The sequence below is a fragment of the Pholcus phalangioides genome, unplaced genomic scaffold, assembly GCF_987345545.1.
Source record: "Pholcus phalangioides strain wild (caught in Gottingen) unplaced genomic scaffold, Ppha-v1.0 ptg000039l_1, whole genome shotgun sequence".
Classification (NCBI taxonomy): Eukaryota; Metazoa; Arthropoda; class Arachnida; order Araneae; family Pholcidae; genus Pholcus; species Pholcus phalangioides.
In genome coordinates this window covers 7717146-7732853 of record NW_028301625.1, presented here as the reverse complement: position 1 = coordinate 7732853, position 15708 = coordinate 7717146, and the positions used below count along the sequence as shown (strand labels likewise).

At 34.5% G+C, this 15708-nt stretch overlaps 1 protein-coding gene across 2 annotated transcripts in view; it reads right to left on the bottom strand.

The window, feature by feature from the left end:
* LOC149065527 (uncharacterized) overlaps positions 1 to 15708 on the bottom strand; it is a 148179-nt gene that overhangs the window by 72644 nt on the left and 59827 nt on the right. For both annotated transcript variants that reach the window (XM_089253422.1, XM_089253421.1), the window contains 2 exons: positions 14196 to 14341; positions 11192 to 12130 (listed from right to left, as the gene is read on the bottom strand). In XM_089253422.1, coding sequence (XP_089109548.1) covers positions 11192 to 12130; positions 14196 to 14341 — 1085 coding nt within the window. The remainder of the gene's footprint in view (positions 1 to 11191; positions 12131 to 14195; positions 14342 to 15708) is intronic.

The window sequence follows — 15708 nt, the reverse complement described above, 5'->3', positions numbered from 1 at the left end:
CATCCCTCAGGGGCAAAAAAAGAATGAATAAAACCTAAGAGAGAAGAAAAGAAATATTGAATGCTACAGTTTTTCAAAAGCCTAGATTTTAGGGGGAAAAATCGAAAAAAAATATTTCTGGAGAATCAAAAAACCATGACCGTCACTTAAATTTTGTGACTTTTTTGGGACTTCCGTGGCCTTTTTCTGATTCCATGACTTTTCTGGGACTTCGTGCCTTTCCTGTGTTGGTAGACACCCTGTAAATAGGTTTTTTTCGACTCATGCACACTGTCATGAAATCAGAAAATTTTGTGTTGTTCATAGACTTCAATTGAATAATTACATAAAGAAAATTTTAGATGCCAATGCAGATTTTTCTAGTTGCCATGGCAACCTGGAGCCAAGGATTTGTCATGCCCTGCTTTATGGCAAGAAAATTTATAACAATAAGATCAAATGGGCATATTATACTTTAATATGCATGCTAGTAAGAATATAATTTTGGTGCTCTGTATTTGCATATCATTATATCAAAATTATTAAATACTGTGCTAACCCTAGCATGATCAGCTGCCTTGTTAGACACATATTGTGTTTAATTAAAAATTAGTAGAAAGCGAATGCACATCAGTCACCAAACTGCAGATTATTTTTAACACTTTAAACAACAATTAGAAATCACTAAACCTCCTTTCAAAATGTGATTTCTTTTTTAAATGAAGTAGGCTTTCTTTCGATTTTCAGCAGGTGCAAACTAAGGGGTATAGGGAAAAGTTTTCCATTGAGAAATCAACTTGACAAAATATCTGAGATTCTCAGTGATAAAATAAGAGGCTCTTATGAAGACAAGATATCTCGTCAATGCTGCTTAAAGGGTTAAAGAACACACACACAATTCTGCTTTTTAACTATTACTCGTACTAAACTGCACATACAACTAGCACATATTTCTCTGAGGAATTTATAATGAAGTTATGCATACCAGAAAGAATTGTATGTGTTCTTAGGTATATGTGTTATATTTTCTGTGCTGTCATCAATCTTCAAACTGAAAAATTAAAGTGGCAGAAGATGGAATATTTGTGCTTTTGTTAGACCCTCCTCACATGACAATACTCAAATGATCTATCTCAAGTAGCCCGTAGACCAAGAGACTGGTTGACTTGACAACTTGGGTTGCCCGTTCTCCATCACACATTACTGAAAACACTTCAAAACCAAAGAGACCAGGGGAAAATAAGGCAGTTTTCAGTTCCTTACTTTCACACAATCACAAAAATATTTGCCAACACGTAAAAAGATAAGAGACATTTATTAAAAACCTAAAACATTTATTAGTGTACAGAAGTGCTCAAAAGCTTTTTCACAGCAACAGATGTGTCAACAAAATTAGTATTTAAATTTTCGAATGAAACCTATCCTGTGAAACACAAACACTGGTCTCATCAAAAAATAATATGATTAAAAAAATTGCATATCTACACTTTTAAAATCAGAAAAAAAATTAAATGACTTGTATGTGTTTGGTCAGAAGTCTTTTAACACAAGCAAACAACTGTGTGTCAAATACTGCACTACATGCTGAATAACTTGGCAGTATTAAGCAACAATATCAACCTTTACTGGGTTCCTGGACATGCAAATTTCAAGGTAAATGACTTGCAGACCAGATAGCCAAAGAGGCGGCAAACCTGAAGCTATCTGGATCTGAACCCTTCTATCCTGTTTCCATGTCAACCATAAAAGAATATGTCAAAAAATGGATAGAAAATAAAAATTTTCGGCAATGGAATTCAAGGCAGGACTGCAGACAAGCCAAGCTGGCCATGGTTATTTTCATGGTTGAAAATAACCATGAAGTTATTTTTCAATAACTTCATGTTGAGTTTCGGGCTATATCTATGAGACCTCTTCTGCCCCTTTTTTCCATTAAAAGGATACTGAGAATAGGAGCATCTTCCTAATTTGTTCTAGATATGGCCTATTTTGCTTGCAGGTATAATTTAATCCTACTTATAGGGGTTCAATAAAATGGTAATAGTTATCATGCCTCTAGCTCCCAATGTTGTCGCAAAACTTCTGGGAAATTTCCACAGAATAACTCTTCTTCACATCTGCATAATCCATAAGTTGTGTTAGACTACTTGGAGTCAGAGTAATTGGCAAAATTGAATAAGCTTTTCTCACATTTGGGGACACCAAAGAATGATGATGATGATAAGTTAGAATAACATTCTCTTTTCCCATGCAAAGAAATTGTATTCAGCTGGTATGAAATACAGCGAAACACCTGTATAATCATAATAAAAGGGACTGGTGAAACTTATTGTTATAGATAGAATATATTAACGCTATAGAAAGTACACTGGGGTCCAGAGAGTAATATTGGTATATATATATATATATATATGGGTGATTATCATTATGCAGGGCATTGTTACATCACATATAAGCTTTTTATGTATATAACTTGTGTTTCCCTTCTTAAGTGAAAGGTTTGAGGGAAATACATATCAAAGATAACAGACACAACAGCTTTCTCAGATACTCATTTTATTGATTTCGGAGAAAAAATCTGATATATGAAATGCAGAAATGTGAACAGATTTCTTTTCATCACAATGAATATTGCGAAAGTTTTTTTTAAATTCAAGGGTAGGCTCAATCTCTATCTCCTATCCATCTCCAGGGCCGGTGGCAGGCATGAGGTGACGAGGCTGCATCTTTACAGGGGCGGCATTTTCTATGTCAGATTTGCAGGGCTCCCACTCAAAAAATGAGAAAAAGTAGGAAAACGCAGGACTAAAAAGTAGGATGGGGGAGGGTAACCCCCTTAGACAACATAAACATAGCATAATAGAAAAAAATCCGTAAAAATTTTTTTTTTTTTTTTTTAAATTAATTTTCAATTAACTTTTTTTCTCTTAGCACTATTTGAGTTTCCTATAAGATTGACTCAAGCCAAAGCAAAATGATAAATGACGGTTACAAAACCAATTTTTGGCCAAAACAGTGTACTAGCAACCACAGATAATTCTTTGCTGTCTCTCCTCATATAATTATATTACATTCTTTTTTGGAGTCTTCCAAAGTGCAGAGCTTGTCGACTCTCTTCGACAATGCACAGCAAATTTTGAAGACGCACGTTTTTTAAGAATGATGCTCCTTCGAGACCACTTTCAAAAGCACAGTGTGCGAAATGTGCAGATTACAAGATCCAATATAACTAAGGCAAGGTGAACCAGATAGTTTACTGCGTTGTCCATAATTTTTTAAAGGGATTTGTTCACATTTTAATGTTCAATGCCAGTGTTGACAAATGAAGCACTTCCATTTCTAGCTCTTTGCTGAGCATTGTAAATATCGTTTATGCCTTTTCATGCCTTAAAAATACAGAAGACCACTGAATGCTATTGGGTAGCATCAGAATCATCAAACCTAGAATAGGCCTATGTATCCAACTTCTTTGAAATGCAAACTGTTGTTTCACCTATTTGCACCATAATTTTGAATGATGAATGTTAGTTACTGTCCAAGACCATGAAGTAATAAATACAAAATTATTTTCCCATCCAGACAGAAGTTTTTAATGACTACTATACTTGTTGAACCCTCAAACTAAGCAAATGAAAAATTAATCAACCAAATGGTCCACATACACCCCCCCCCCTCAAATAACCTTAAAAATTATAAAATTTCTGCTTTGGTAGAATCATTGCATTCTTCAACATTTGTAATATTTGGCAATATATCAATGATTTCTCGCTCAATGAAAATAAATTACACAAATTTTGTCATTAGGATTTGATAAAAAAGTAGGAAAAGTAGGACAAAAACTAGAAAATAGGACAAAACCGAGAAAGTAGGACATTTTACCAAAAAGTAGGAAAAGTAGGACGAGTGGGAGCCCTGGATTTGTTATGACATTGTTTTTTTACTTGCAGATTTTTAGACATCGAAATCATTTTGAGACAAAAGTTTGAGTGAGTAAATAAATAAAAAAAAAAGTACAAGTAAATATAATACTTTGGAAATGCTATCAAACTTTTTGGTTATTCAATGCTCAATTCATCTCAATACCCCTCTCTTTATTGCACTTCTAAAAAGTGTCACTTTTTTTAGGTTCTTACAGATAGGCCAAACATAGACAGAAGGACTATATGTTTTCCAGTTGCATCCATCTTTCAGGAGGTCCGAAATCACATATGTGATGAGAACCTTAGTGCATCTGGTTCTTCATGTTCAGGTCTCTACAAAAGCTAGTTTCTGAAAAATTAGGTTCCTTCTCTTTTTTGTAAAGGATCTTTTCACTCTTTGTCATCCTTTTTCTCAGTTGATTCTCATTTTGGTAGAATCCCTCAGCAAGTTTGGATTCCTTGTTCATCTTCCGATAGAAAAAAAAACTGTGACTAAAAAGGATTTGTAATTTTTCTTAAGACTATAAATAAGTGGGATTTTGTGGGCTAACAAATAATTTTTCACAAAAACCTACTTTTGAGCAAAAACCCGGCAGGTTTTTGGGTTGGGCCCGGTTATGATTTGAAGTGATCTGATACTAAGGTAACTCTACAAATATGTGAAATATTTTTGTGTGTGATCTAGGAACTTGGAAATATGTTTTCTCAATTTGTACCTAAACTTTTGAAGCACTTGTTTGTCATACTTTGGAACACCCTGTATATATTTATCTACATTTTTGAAATTTGATGCTATGTATATATAGCCTTGTGTGTATGTAAATAAACCTCAAGAGATTTTTTGTTGCGTCATCTGGTTTTCTGTTTGTTGTAATTTTTTCATTGTGCTTAAACTTATGAAACAGCATGTTTGTCAGAAACAGCTGTACTCGGTATGACAAATTTATTTTAATATACAGCCTCTTGGACAAAGACGAGCAGAAAAAAATAGATTTTGAGGGGAAAACATGTTTTTATTCACACCCATTTAAAAGATTCATTTGCATTTACTGAAACGAGCGTACACACTTGGTATATTGACAGCACCAAAGAAATGGTGTTATGTATTTCTTCCATACAGCTTATGATGTATTACACCAAAAACATTCCAAGAGCTAAAATATAATCCGCAAATTATTGTATAAATATTGAACCCAAAAAATTGTACTGAACTGTTAGACAACTACTTTAATTCCTATAGTACTAGGAAATAAAAATGATGAATTTTAATAAAATAATACAGCATTTATTCCATCAAGCTATACAAAGAATTTGCTTCAATGGAAAAAGAATTATGTTCTCATCAGGGGTTGGGTTTTTGATATGACAAGTTTCAAAAACTGGCTTAAACCGTCAAAAACCTAAATTAATGCCTTTTGATAATGTTTTGAACACAATAGATATATAACATGATGAAAAACTTACTTTTTGCATATTACAATGTTTTATATAAAAATCAAACATTAATTTATTACAATAATTAAAACAAAATATTAATTATAATTTCAAATTTTGAATTTTTCAACATAAAAGTCTAGAACATATAAAATATAATTTTATGGTTTATTTATCTAAGCTTATCTACTTGTGTTCAATTTGCTTAGAGGAATAGAACTGTTCATTCAAAATATGTATGATACGGCATCAGGGTTAGGTTTTGACCCCAGAAACTAACTCGGTATTAAAACTGTCTAAAACTTACTGTCAATGATGTCAAATAGTTTTTGTTAACCTCATAGATATGTTAAATAAAAAAAATAAAAAAAAAACCCCACCATCAAAAATCTCTGTCAAAAACTATCAAAACCTTAAATATTGCTTTTGAATATGAAAATTGCCATTGAAAATATACATATTGATTGCATGTAATGTTGGAAATGACTATGTTATACAAATACAAATACAAATACAAATACAAATACAACGCCACAACAGGCAAAATGCCCAACGAGGTGGCTGATAAAAAGATGCCCATAAAAATATGGTTGTCATATGTTTCAAAAATACAGCAACCCAATTAAAAATGCAATTAACACAAATTACAAACAATATATACACATGATAAAATATTATACGATGCCCATAAAGATTACTTATGGTTGTCTTATTCTAAGAATGGATAGCTTCTCGATTTACCCCAACATGTTTATCGTATTTCTTTTTAAACGTGTCAATTGTGTTACAATTTACTACCTCCGAGGGTAAGCTATTCCATTTATTAACAACCCTATTGGAGAAAAATTCCCTGCGACACCATAACCTTGCATTGTCCCTCACCAATCGATACTGGTGTCCCCTTGTAAAAGCAGTCGATTGGCGGTGTACTAAAAGTTCATGGTCCATCCTATCCATCCCATTGAAAATTTTGAACACTTCGATCATATCTCCTCGACACCTGCGTTCATCCAATGTAAACATATTCAAAAAATGAAGTCTTTCTTCATAACTCAAGCCCTGTGTGCCAATAAGGACACGCGTAGCTCTTCTCTGCACCCCTTCAACCAAGTCTATGTCCCTCTGTAGGTATGGTCTCCAAAACCTTACAGCATACTCCAGTCCAGGACGAACTAAGCCTCGAAAAAGAGGAAGAATGACTTTAGGAGAACGCGAAGAGACCTTTTTGAAAATGAGACCAAGCATTCTATTCGATTTTTTGACAACCGCTGAACAATGTTCAGAAAACTTAAGTCGCTCGTCAATGAGAATTCCCAAATCGGTGACTCTAGTTGCATCCGGGATAGTGACACCATTCAACTCGTAAGAGAACCGTGGGTTGTTCGAACCAAAATGAGCGACCATGCACTTATCTACGCTAAACGTCATGCTCCATTCATTTGCCCATGCTGCAATCTTGTTTAAGTTGGTCTGGAGCAACTCCCTATCGCTTTCATTCCCGATTACCCCCATTAGCTTCACATCATCTGCGAATTTGCTAGTAATTCCATCGATACCCTGATCGAGTTTATCGATAAAAAGTGAAAAAAGTATGGGGCCAAGGACACTTCCCTGAGGAACTCCACTTGTGACGTCTGTCCAACCAGAGAATTCCCCGTTCACCATAACTCGTTGCGACCTATCTCTTAACCACGATTCTATCCAATTCAGCAAGTTGCCCCCTATTCCAATCTCGTGTAAACGCTTCAAGAGTTTGCCATGTTGGACCCGATCGAATGCCTTTTGGAAATCAAGGTAAACAACGTCGACATTTTTGCTCTTACCCAAAGCCTTAGTCACGTAATCATAGAAGCAAAGGAGGTTAGTTACACATGACTTCCCCTTCCTGAACCCATGCTGATTATCCGACAATACATTATTCTCGTCTATCCACTTCACAAACTGCCTTTTGATGATAATTTCCAAAATTTTCGAGAGGGAGCTCGTCAAACTCACTGGACGATAATTAGACACCACTTCTCTACTACCCTTCTTAAATATCGGAACAACGTTAGCCAGTTTCCAATCTCTCGGGACGATACCCTCAGCAACACTACTCCTGTATATCTGTGCGACTGGCCCCAACAATTCATTAGCACCTTCCCTGAGAACCCTGGGATAGATATCATCTGGTCCTGGTGCTTTGCTTGCACATACATTTCTTAGAAGATTTAGGACCTCCACGTCTTCCACTTGAATATCGTTGAGCGTTTTATTACCCCATGCAACACCCGTATATCGAATATCATTATCTCCATTAAAAACCGACGCGAAAAAGTCATTGAAAGCACTACACATGCCTACATTGCTCTCTACTTTTGAGCCTCCTATCGAGAGGGGGCCAACTGTCCCCTTACATCCATTATTGACGTATCGAAAAAATGATTTTGGGTCAGAGCCAATGTTATCTGCCAACCTAGATTCAACTTGCTTTTTACTATCCCTTATCGCTTTCTTCAACAGTCTTCTTTTATCAGTAAACAATGATAGGTCACCTCGTCCACTTTTATACTCTCTGAATGCTCTTTTCTTTTCAAGATAAAGGTTCCGCACGCTATCCGTGAACCATAGAGGGTGTGATGTACAAACACGCTTTTTTCGAACAAAGGGTATGACGTCGTGCAAAACAGAGGACAGCTTCGTACTAAATTCTTCCCATTGACTTACCACCCCTACTGATTCCAACCGGTCTTTGAAAACTTCCGCTAACCTTCTTCGCAAAACATCAAAGTTAGTTCTCCGAAAACAAGGAACCAATCTTTTGTTATCAACCTTACCCGAGGAAAAGTTACAGTGAAATCTGACGATACGATGATCACTGGAAGAAAACTCTTCCCCCACCGAAACATGTTCAACTAGATCCTCAGAACTAGTAAGAACTAAATCCAAAATAGCAGTACCCCTAGTGGCTTCTGATACATGCTGATACAAAAAATTTTCGAGCACCAACTTAAGAAAGTCTCTTTCATACTGATTTCCAGATGAAAGGTTCTCCCAATCAATACCCGGGTAATTGAAATCCCCTAGTATGAGAACCCTCTTTCGCTTACACATGTAGGAAATTTCATCGTGCATTTTGGCGATGTAGTTTTGATCCCTATTCGGTGGATTGTAACAAACCCCAACAATAAGCTTATGACGTCTTTTGTTCTCAAGTTCAACCCATATGGTTTCAATATCACTTCTCTGTACGTTACACTCTCTAGCCTTCAAACATGATTTCACGTATATCAACACTCCACCCCCTTTCCTATCAGATCTATTTCTCAAAAAAGTATCGTATCCGGAGATGTGTAAGAAAGATTCATCCCCATCGCTTGCCCAAGATTCTGTAATGGCTATAAGATCCAAGTCCTCCACAACTATCATAGTTTCTAAAAAATCTTTCTTGTTACCCAAGCTCCTGGCATTTATTAACACACATTTTAATTTGCCCGGTGGTTTGTTGTCAATCGAGAAGCCATCCAAGTCAGAGGTGGGTAATTCCCCGTCAGTACTGTTGTGATTATCATTAACTAACCCGCATTCCCGACTACGTGGTCTGGGAGTAAAAAACCTGACCTAAGACTATCGTAAACCTCCCAGACCCCTCTCTTATTTAGATGGATCCCATCCGAACGAAGCCACCTATCGGTAAATGCGGGAAGCTCCAAGAACGTGACCCCAAGTGAGGAGCAAATGTCCTTCAGGCCTATATTGAATTGGTGGATCCTACTCCTATATCCCCTACTACCCCTTGGCAGCACTGGAATCACTGCCACATCTGAACCCCCCTCCCTAGCGGATAATAGTAAATCCCGGTACTCTGACAGAGACTCACTAATATTCGCTCCTACCTGATTTGTTCCCACCCACAGAATCACCCGCAAGGGCAACTTTCGGCGATGAAAAACGTCTCGAACGTTGCCAATCTTCCCCCCAGGAAGACAACAGCGCTCGAAACCCCGAAAATCCCTACACACTCGGTTCCCAAGTTCCCTAACCATAGAATCGCCGATGATTAAACCCCTATCACTATCCCCCTCTACCTCATCCACGACCACCCATTCGCCCTCTAAAATGTCGTTGTTCGTGGAGATTGCTTCTTCATCAACAGGTGGCTCGACGACCAGAGGGTCCGTTATAACCGGACCCTCTAGCACCCTAACTTTTTCCCGTAAAGCTTCGACCTCGTGTTCCAGCCTTTTTCTATCCAAGCACCCCTTACAATTGAAACTATCAGCTACTATACCCCTAGACCAGGGAAACCTCCCGTCGCAAGCTCTACACAACACTAGTCGAGGTCGAGGCATACTAACACTATTGCTAAAGCTAGATAATAATAATAATACTTAACAATACGAAAATGAGAAACGTTAACTGGAAATTAAAATAATGTAAAATACATTACTATGCAAAATATACGTAAGAGATTATACGAAAAAATTACGTAAAGTAGAATGCTCAGCACTAAATCACGAAGAATAAAATAAATATGTATATAAAGAATACAACACCCTCTAAAAAAAGTATTAAGCTACGAAGTACAATTTATACTTATTAGAATTACAACTCTAACTAACTATCGACTCTAACTAACTAACAACTTAGCTAACTATCTCAAAACACTAACACTACAACAATAGGCCCAAATGGAAGGAAAACAACGTTATTGAGAGTACCCGGGAAAAAGTATACACTGTTTGCTAACACTAACGTCCAAAACCTACGAACTTATATCAAAGAAGCGAGCGAACCTGGCGAAAAAACAACGAAAATGAAATGCGAACGAGAAAAATAAATATAAGTCGATCGAAAATACACAACGAAAATTTAAAAAAAAAATGAGAGCAATATAAAAAAAAAAACCACTTAAAAAAAAAACCACTTAGTTATACAAAGAATGAATACTTAATATGATTATAAAATAATTTTCTGCTCTCTACAGAATTATTTTGGACAATATATGGGTATTTTTTCACATAAAATATACAATTTGAATAGAGCATAACATAAAAGCTGAAGGAAACACTGTGGGACTATTTGATATTCTTCAATTCAAGATGAGATTCTCGATCTTCAAAAATTTCTTTTCAACTGCTTATATATAAACCATCTGATGTACTTTTTTCATAACAGATAGGTGTTTAAAAAGTTCTTTTATGCCAAAAAAGTAATGTTGTGTGATTATTATTAAATTATCTAAATAATATCACTGACACTTAAAACGATATCCTTATTATGCATAACATTAGAATATAGCTATCAATCAAAATACTAAATTGTAGGACTAAAATTTCCTTTAATTTGGCAGTGATGATTGCATATAATGCTTAAGAAAAGATCCTGTGACTTATTCTAAGTGAAAAAGTAAGAATGACAACATTAACAATAAGTTTTTGACTGTTTTAATACTAAGTAAGTTTTTGAGGTCAAGAATCTAACCCCATGATCTCTTATCACACATATTTTGAACAAACAGCTCTATTTTGCTTAGTAAATTGAACGCAGGTAATGAGTAGTTTAGATAAGATGTATCATAAAATTATATATTATCTGCTCTAGACTGGCAGTCAAAAAATTCAAAATTACAAATTGTAACTGAAATTTTGTTTTAATTATTATAATAAATAAGACATAATACACAAAAAAGTAAGTTACTCATCACGTTATCAACCTATTATGGTCAAAATATTGTCCAAAAGCATGCGTTTGGGTTTTCGACAGTTTTTGACAGTTTAAACCACTTTTTGACGCTTGTCATGTCAAAAATCCAACCCTGCTTTTGAAAGGTAAAATTTGGTATCTTTTTTGTATATCTTTTCATACGCATTACTCACCAGATTTTCTACTTCCCCCTTCTTTGCTGCAGAAAAGGCTTTTTTTATCCAATCAGGTGGTTCAGACTTAGCTCTCATATGACTTTGTGATACTGTTTTTACCTCGCTTTGTTTTGAAGAAACTGTATCAGGTGTGACTTGAGCAGTGACAGCAAGAAGACTCTTTGACTTGGTACGAATATTCAATTCTGGGTCTTCCCGCTGCACAGGATTCCATGGTTTTGGATTTTCACGAACTTCACTATCAGAAAAACACTGTCGAAAAGCATCTTTTTCATCATGATGACGAATATATCTTCTTCCTCTAGGCTCTTCTTCCACAACATTGGATGACACAGCTTTACGTAAATATTTAAGAGTTCGTTTCAATGAACTACAAGTGAAGCTTCCATCATCATTAGGACAATTTTTAATTTGAGAGTTACATATAGATTCATGATAAGCACTCATTTTATCATTTTTTTGGGAATAAGGTATGGTTTTAGGAAGAAAACCTTCGGAGCGTGGAGTGGAAGTAAAATAGTTATGTTTAACTGCATGTCCTCTCTTACCAGACAAATGCCGCCCATTTTTAGCACGAGGATATGGATTATATCCAAGAACAGCTGATTCACTCACAGCAGATGAAAAGCATCCTTCATCTTCACGATCTGTAGCACCTGATGCAAGCTCACTCAAAGTGTCAATAATTGAGACTGTTTTGACTTTACCTATTTTTCTTACTTGGTGCTTTTTTGGCATGTCAAATGGAATATCATAAAAATCAAAACAAAGTTCATTGTCATCAAGAACATACTCTTCAGCAACTTTATTTTCACCAATAGAGTTAGCATTGCTCTCACGACAATATTTTCCTTTTCTTTCACATGCATGCTGCATGACTCCCCCTCTGTCTAACGAATACTTCCTGTGGTTGTTGGCACAGCTGATTTGTTTACTCTAAATCATAAAAAAAAGAGGCAGTTAATTAAGTTCATCATGTGTCATGAAAATCACAAACATAAATTATAATTGAAATACAGTGGGACATCGTTTATATGTCTCTCATTCATAGGATGTTATGGTCCTGAAAGAGCAAACATAATTAAAAAATGTTCACACAGGAAGAATCATATGCCATACTATTCCAGTCAGAAATTCAACCACACAAACATACCACAAAAACAGAAACGTTTGAAGTTTGTCAAACTATGCGCATAAATACTGGTTTCTCCCTATTTATCTATTCTTCAGTCTCAATGAATAAAATTGGCTACATCAAACTATAATGCAAGTCAGTGTTTCCCAACCTTTAGAACTCATGAAATAACTTTCCATATAAGTTTGCGATTTTCCCGAACAAGATACTATTTTGTAGTCAAATTTTAAATAACCAATAAATAAATATATATATATACATATTTTGAGTTTACATATTGACAGGGCTGTCTTAAGAGCATCATGGGCTGGCAACAGATACTGGCAATTACCTACTTGAAAACATTTGAATCATGAAAATTTCAGTTATATAAGTTTGGCAGTACTACTGTTATTGATATAAAACTGCAATCTAAAAAAAATCATACAGTAATTTCAAGAAAAACAGATGGTGCCACTATTACTAATTCTAGTTGTGAGAGGTTTATAAAATGTATGATAAATATTATTTTGTTTTTCTTATACACATACATGCCAACCTTGGAACCAAAAAAGTCTGTCCGTAATGCCAATATTCATCGTTGGGGAGGAAAAAAAAATTAAAAAAACACTTTTCAAAAAAAGTTTCTTTTCATTGAAAAAAACATTTGGGGGGGGGGGGAAGGGGAAGCAGTTCAACCCTCCCTAAAAATTTTTTCTCATCTCTTTTTTTTAAATTGAAAAATAAAATTTTCATCAAAGTTGGAAATAAATTGTGAATCTGACATTCTATATCAAACTAGCAGTAATACCTAGCACTATCAGGTTTTCCTCATATACTGGGAGCATTAAAAAAGTGGCAAACCACTGTTTGAGAACCAAAGTAAACATTCCAAAAGTCTATTTTCCGACTTTGGAATATCTACTGTCTATGAAAGACAATCCAAAATCATATTTCAATTGTTGTTGCACAGTTTTTTGTCCCCATCAGGCATATTTGTCCAGCTCTGACAAACTTTTAAAGTGGCCTATCATTTAAGTTGGGGGCCTGATTTGTTTGTACACATACAAAATTTGCCAAAGATCAGCATGAAATTGTAGATTTGTTTAGAGAACACAGATACAGAGGATCAATTTTATATATTGATGGCTTAGTGCACACATGTGGCAAGTGGCATTTTTCTGATTTTTTAGGAGTGCATTTTCACAGTTTAGTGTTGCATAAAAATACATTCAAATAGCACATCAGTAAATGCTGAAACACAGCTTTCCTGTCTGCTTATCTCTTGCCACATTTGTGCATTACAATATCTGGAACTATGAATTCCAACTCATTCACTTACTTAAATGCCACTTACCACATTTATGCACTACATTATCTATATATAAAGGTCAAGTTTTTTTTTTGTTTTACAGTGCCATCTGGAAGTTAAATTTGAATTTTCTTTTATTTATCAAAAAATAATAATAATAATAACTCCAGACCACAATAAGTTATCTTAGTGTAAACTGTACCTTTATATGTCAATTGGTTGATTTGTTATTAATTTGATGTTTATTCTTGGCTCAATATTTATTTTTTGGAAATGTGGTATTTGCGTGATGTCATTTTATATCTGATAGGATAATGTAATTTAAAGCAATTCTTGAACAAAAGAAGTTTCAAAAAGAAAAAAAAAACAGATTTCCGTAACTTTTTACGATTTACTCTAGTTCTGTATTTTATGGTAGAAATATCTGTAGAAAGTACGGAAATTCCATAGCAGTTGGCAAGCAAGTATACATATTTCAATTTTTGTTTGAACAAACTGATTCCAATTCCAATTTAATTTGTTAAAAAAGTTATTAAATTGAAACTTTATTCTAACTTCAATAATTATAACATTACCCTGCATAAGTCATTTTTAGACCACAAGCAACTACAGTGCACTCTTCCATTCTTAAGGCAGCAATCCTTGGATGTAAAACTTTTATTGCTGTAAGTGCTTGAAGAATGAATTGGCCATGAATCTTTCCTTCCTTTAGTTTTGTGGCCTTTGAAAACAAATATTAAATTTTTTTAAAAATGCAAGTGAAAAGAAAGAAATACATAAAAACAAAATACACAAAAATCTCAATGAAAATTTTATAACTGAACCAGGGCCGTAACTAGGATTTTTGCCATCTGCGGCAAACATGATTCAGCCGCCCCCACAACATTAAAATTTGATAATTCTGTAACATTTGTTCCAACATAAAACTGTCACCCCTAAATTTTGCCGCCAGGCGCAATTGCCCCTTACCTAGTTCCGGCCCCGAGTTGAACTTTTCCTGAAATTATCAGCAGCACTGAAAATGTAAGAATTTTATGAACAATCTGAGATACAGGGGTGTATTATGTATATTAACTTTTAATTTTAATGTTAAATTTTTTTTTTTTTTTTATTTGAACAAACAGCACAATGGACAAAACAGACAAAAAATATATATATATATAAGTGAACACTTTTCGACCCAAAGGGATATAAATAACCTTCCATGGGTCATATTGATAAATTACGTAGAGGATTTCTGGGCAACATACAAAGGTATATTTTACAACAATTGCTGCAGGCAAGTCACACCAAATATTTTGCTTTAAAATGTTATACTATAGTCTGATGTGTTAAAATACAGATATATTTTCCTATAACAAACATATAAGCAAATTTTACTCCTTAAAATTTACAATTTCATTAACCATCGAATGAAATGAACCACTCAATATCTGCTATTTCCAGTATAAAGTCTTTTATAGCCTTTTTAAACCTATAAAATGATTGCTGCTGCCTAATATTGCCATCAAATTCTTCTATTTTTTAGGTAATGGTATATGATATAAATATTGTGATCTCATAGTGCTTCTTTGTATATTCACTCTGGAATACCAATCAGGATTCTTATACATGAATAGTAAAACTTTATACAGATAAAATTGACATATACTAAATTGGATCAATGATACTTTATTATGTGAAGAACTGTTGGTTTGTACAATGTCACATCGAAAACTATCATAAAGATTATCCCTAGTATAGATTGAATTTTTATATGTTCCCCCCAAACTTGTAGTCCATATAAAATATGTGGGAACACCCATGCAAAAAACACTTCTTTCAAAATTTCGTGTGAGATGATAGCCTTTAATTTATAGGTCATTGCTGTAATTGCTCGTAATTTATTGACAATTTGATCAGTATGATCTTTCCAGTTTAGGTTAGCCGAAATAATAATTCCAAGATATTTATAATGCTGCACTCTTTCAATGTATGAACAGTTACATATAGTATTTGAAGGGAAGTCGTTACACTCATGAAATTTCATTAAATCTGTCTGTATGCTTGAGTTAGATAAATTAAAAAGATCCTTTAAATGAACGAACT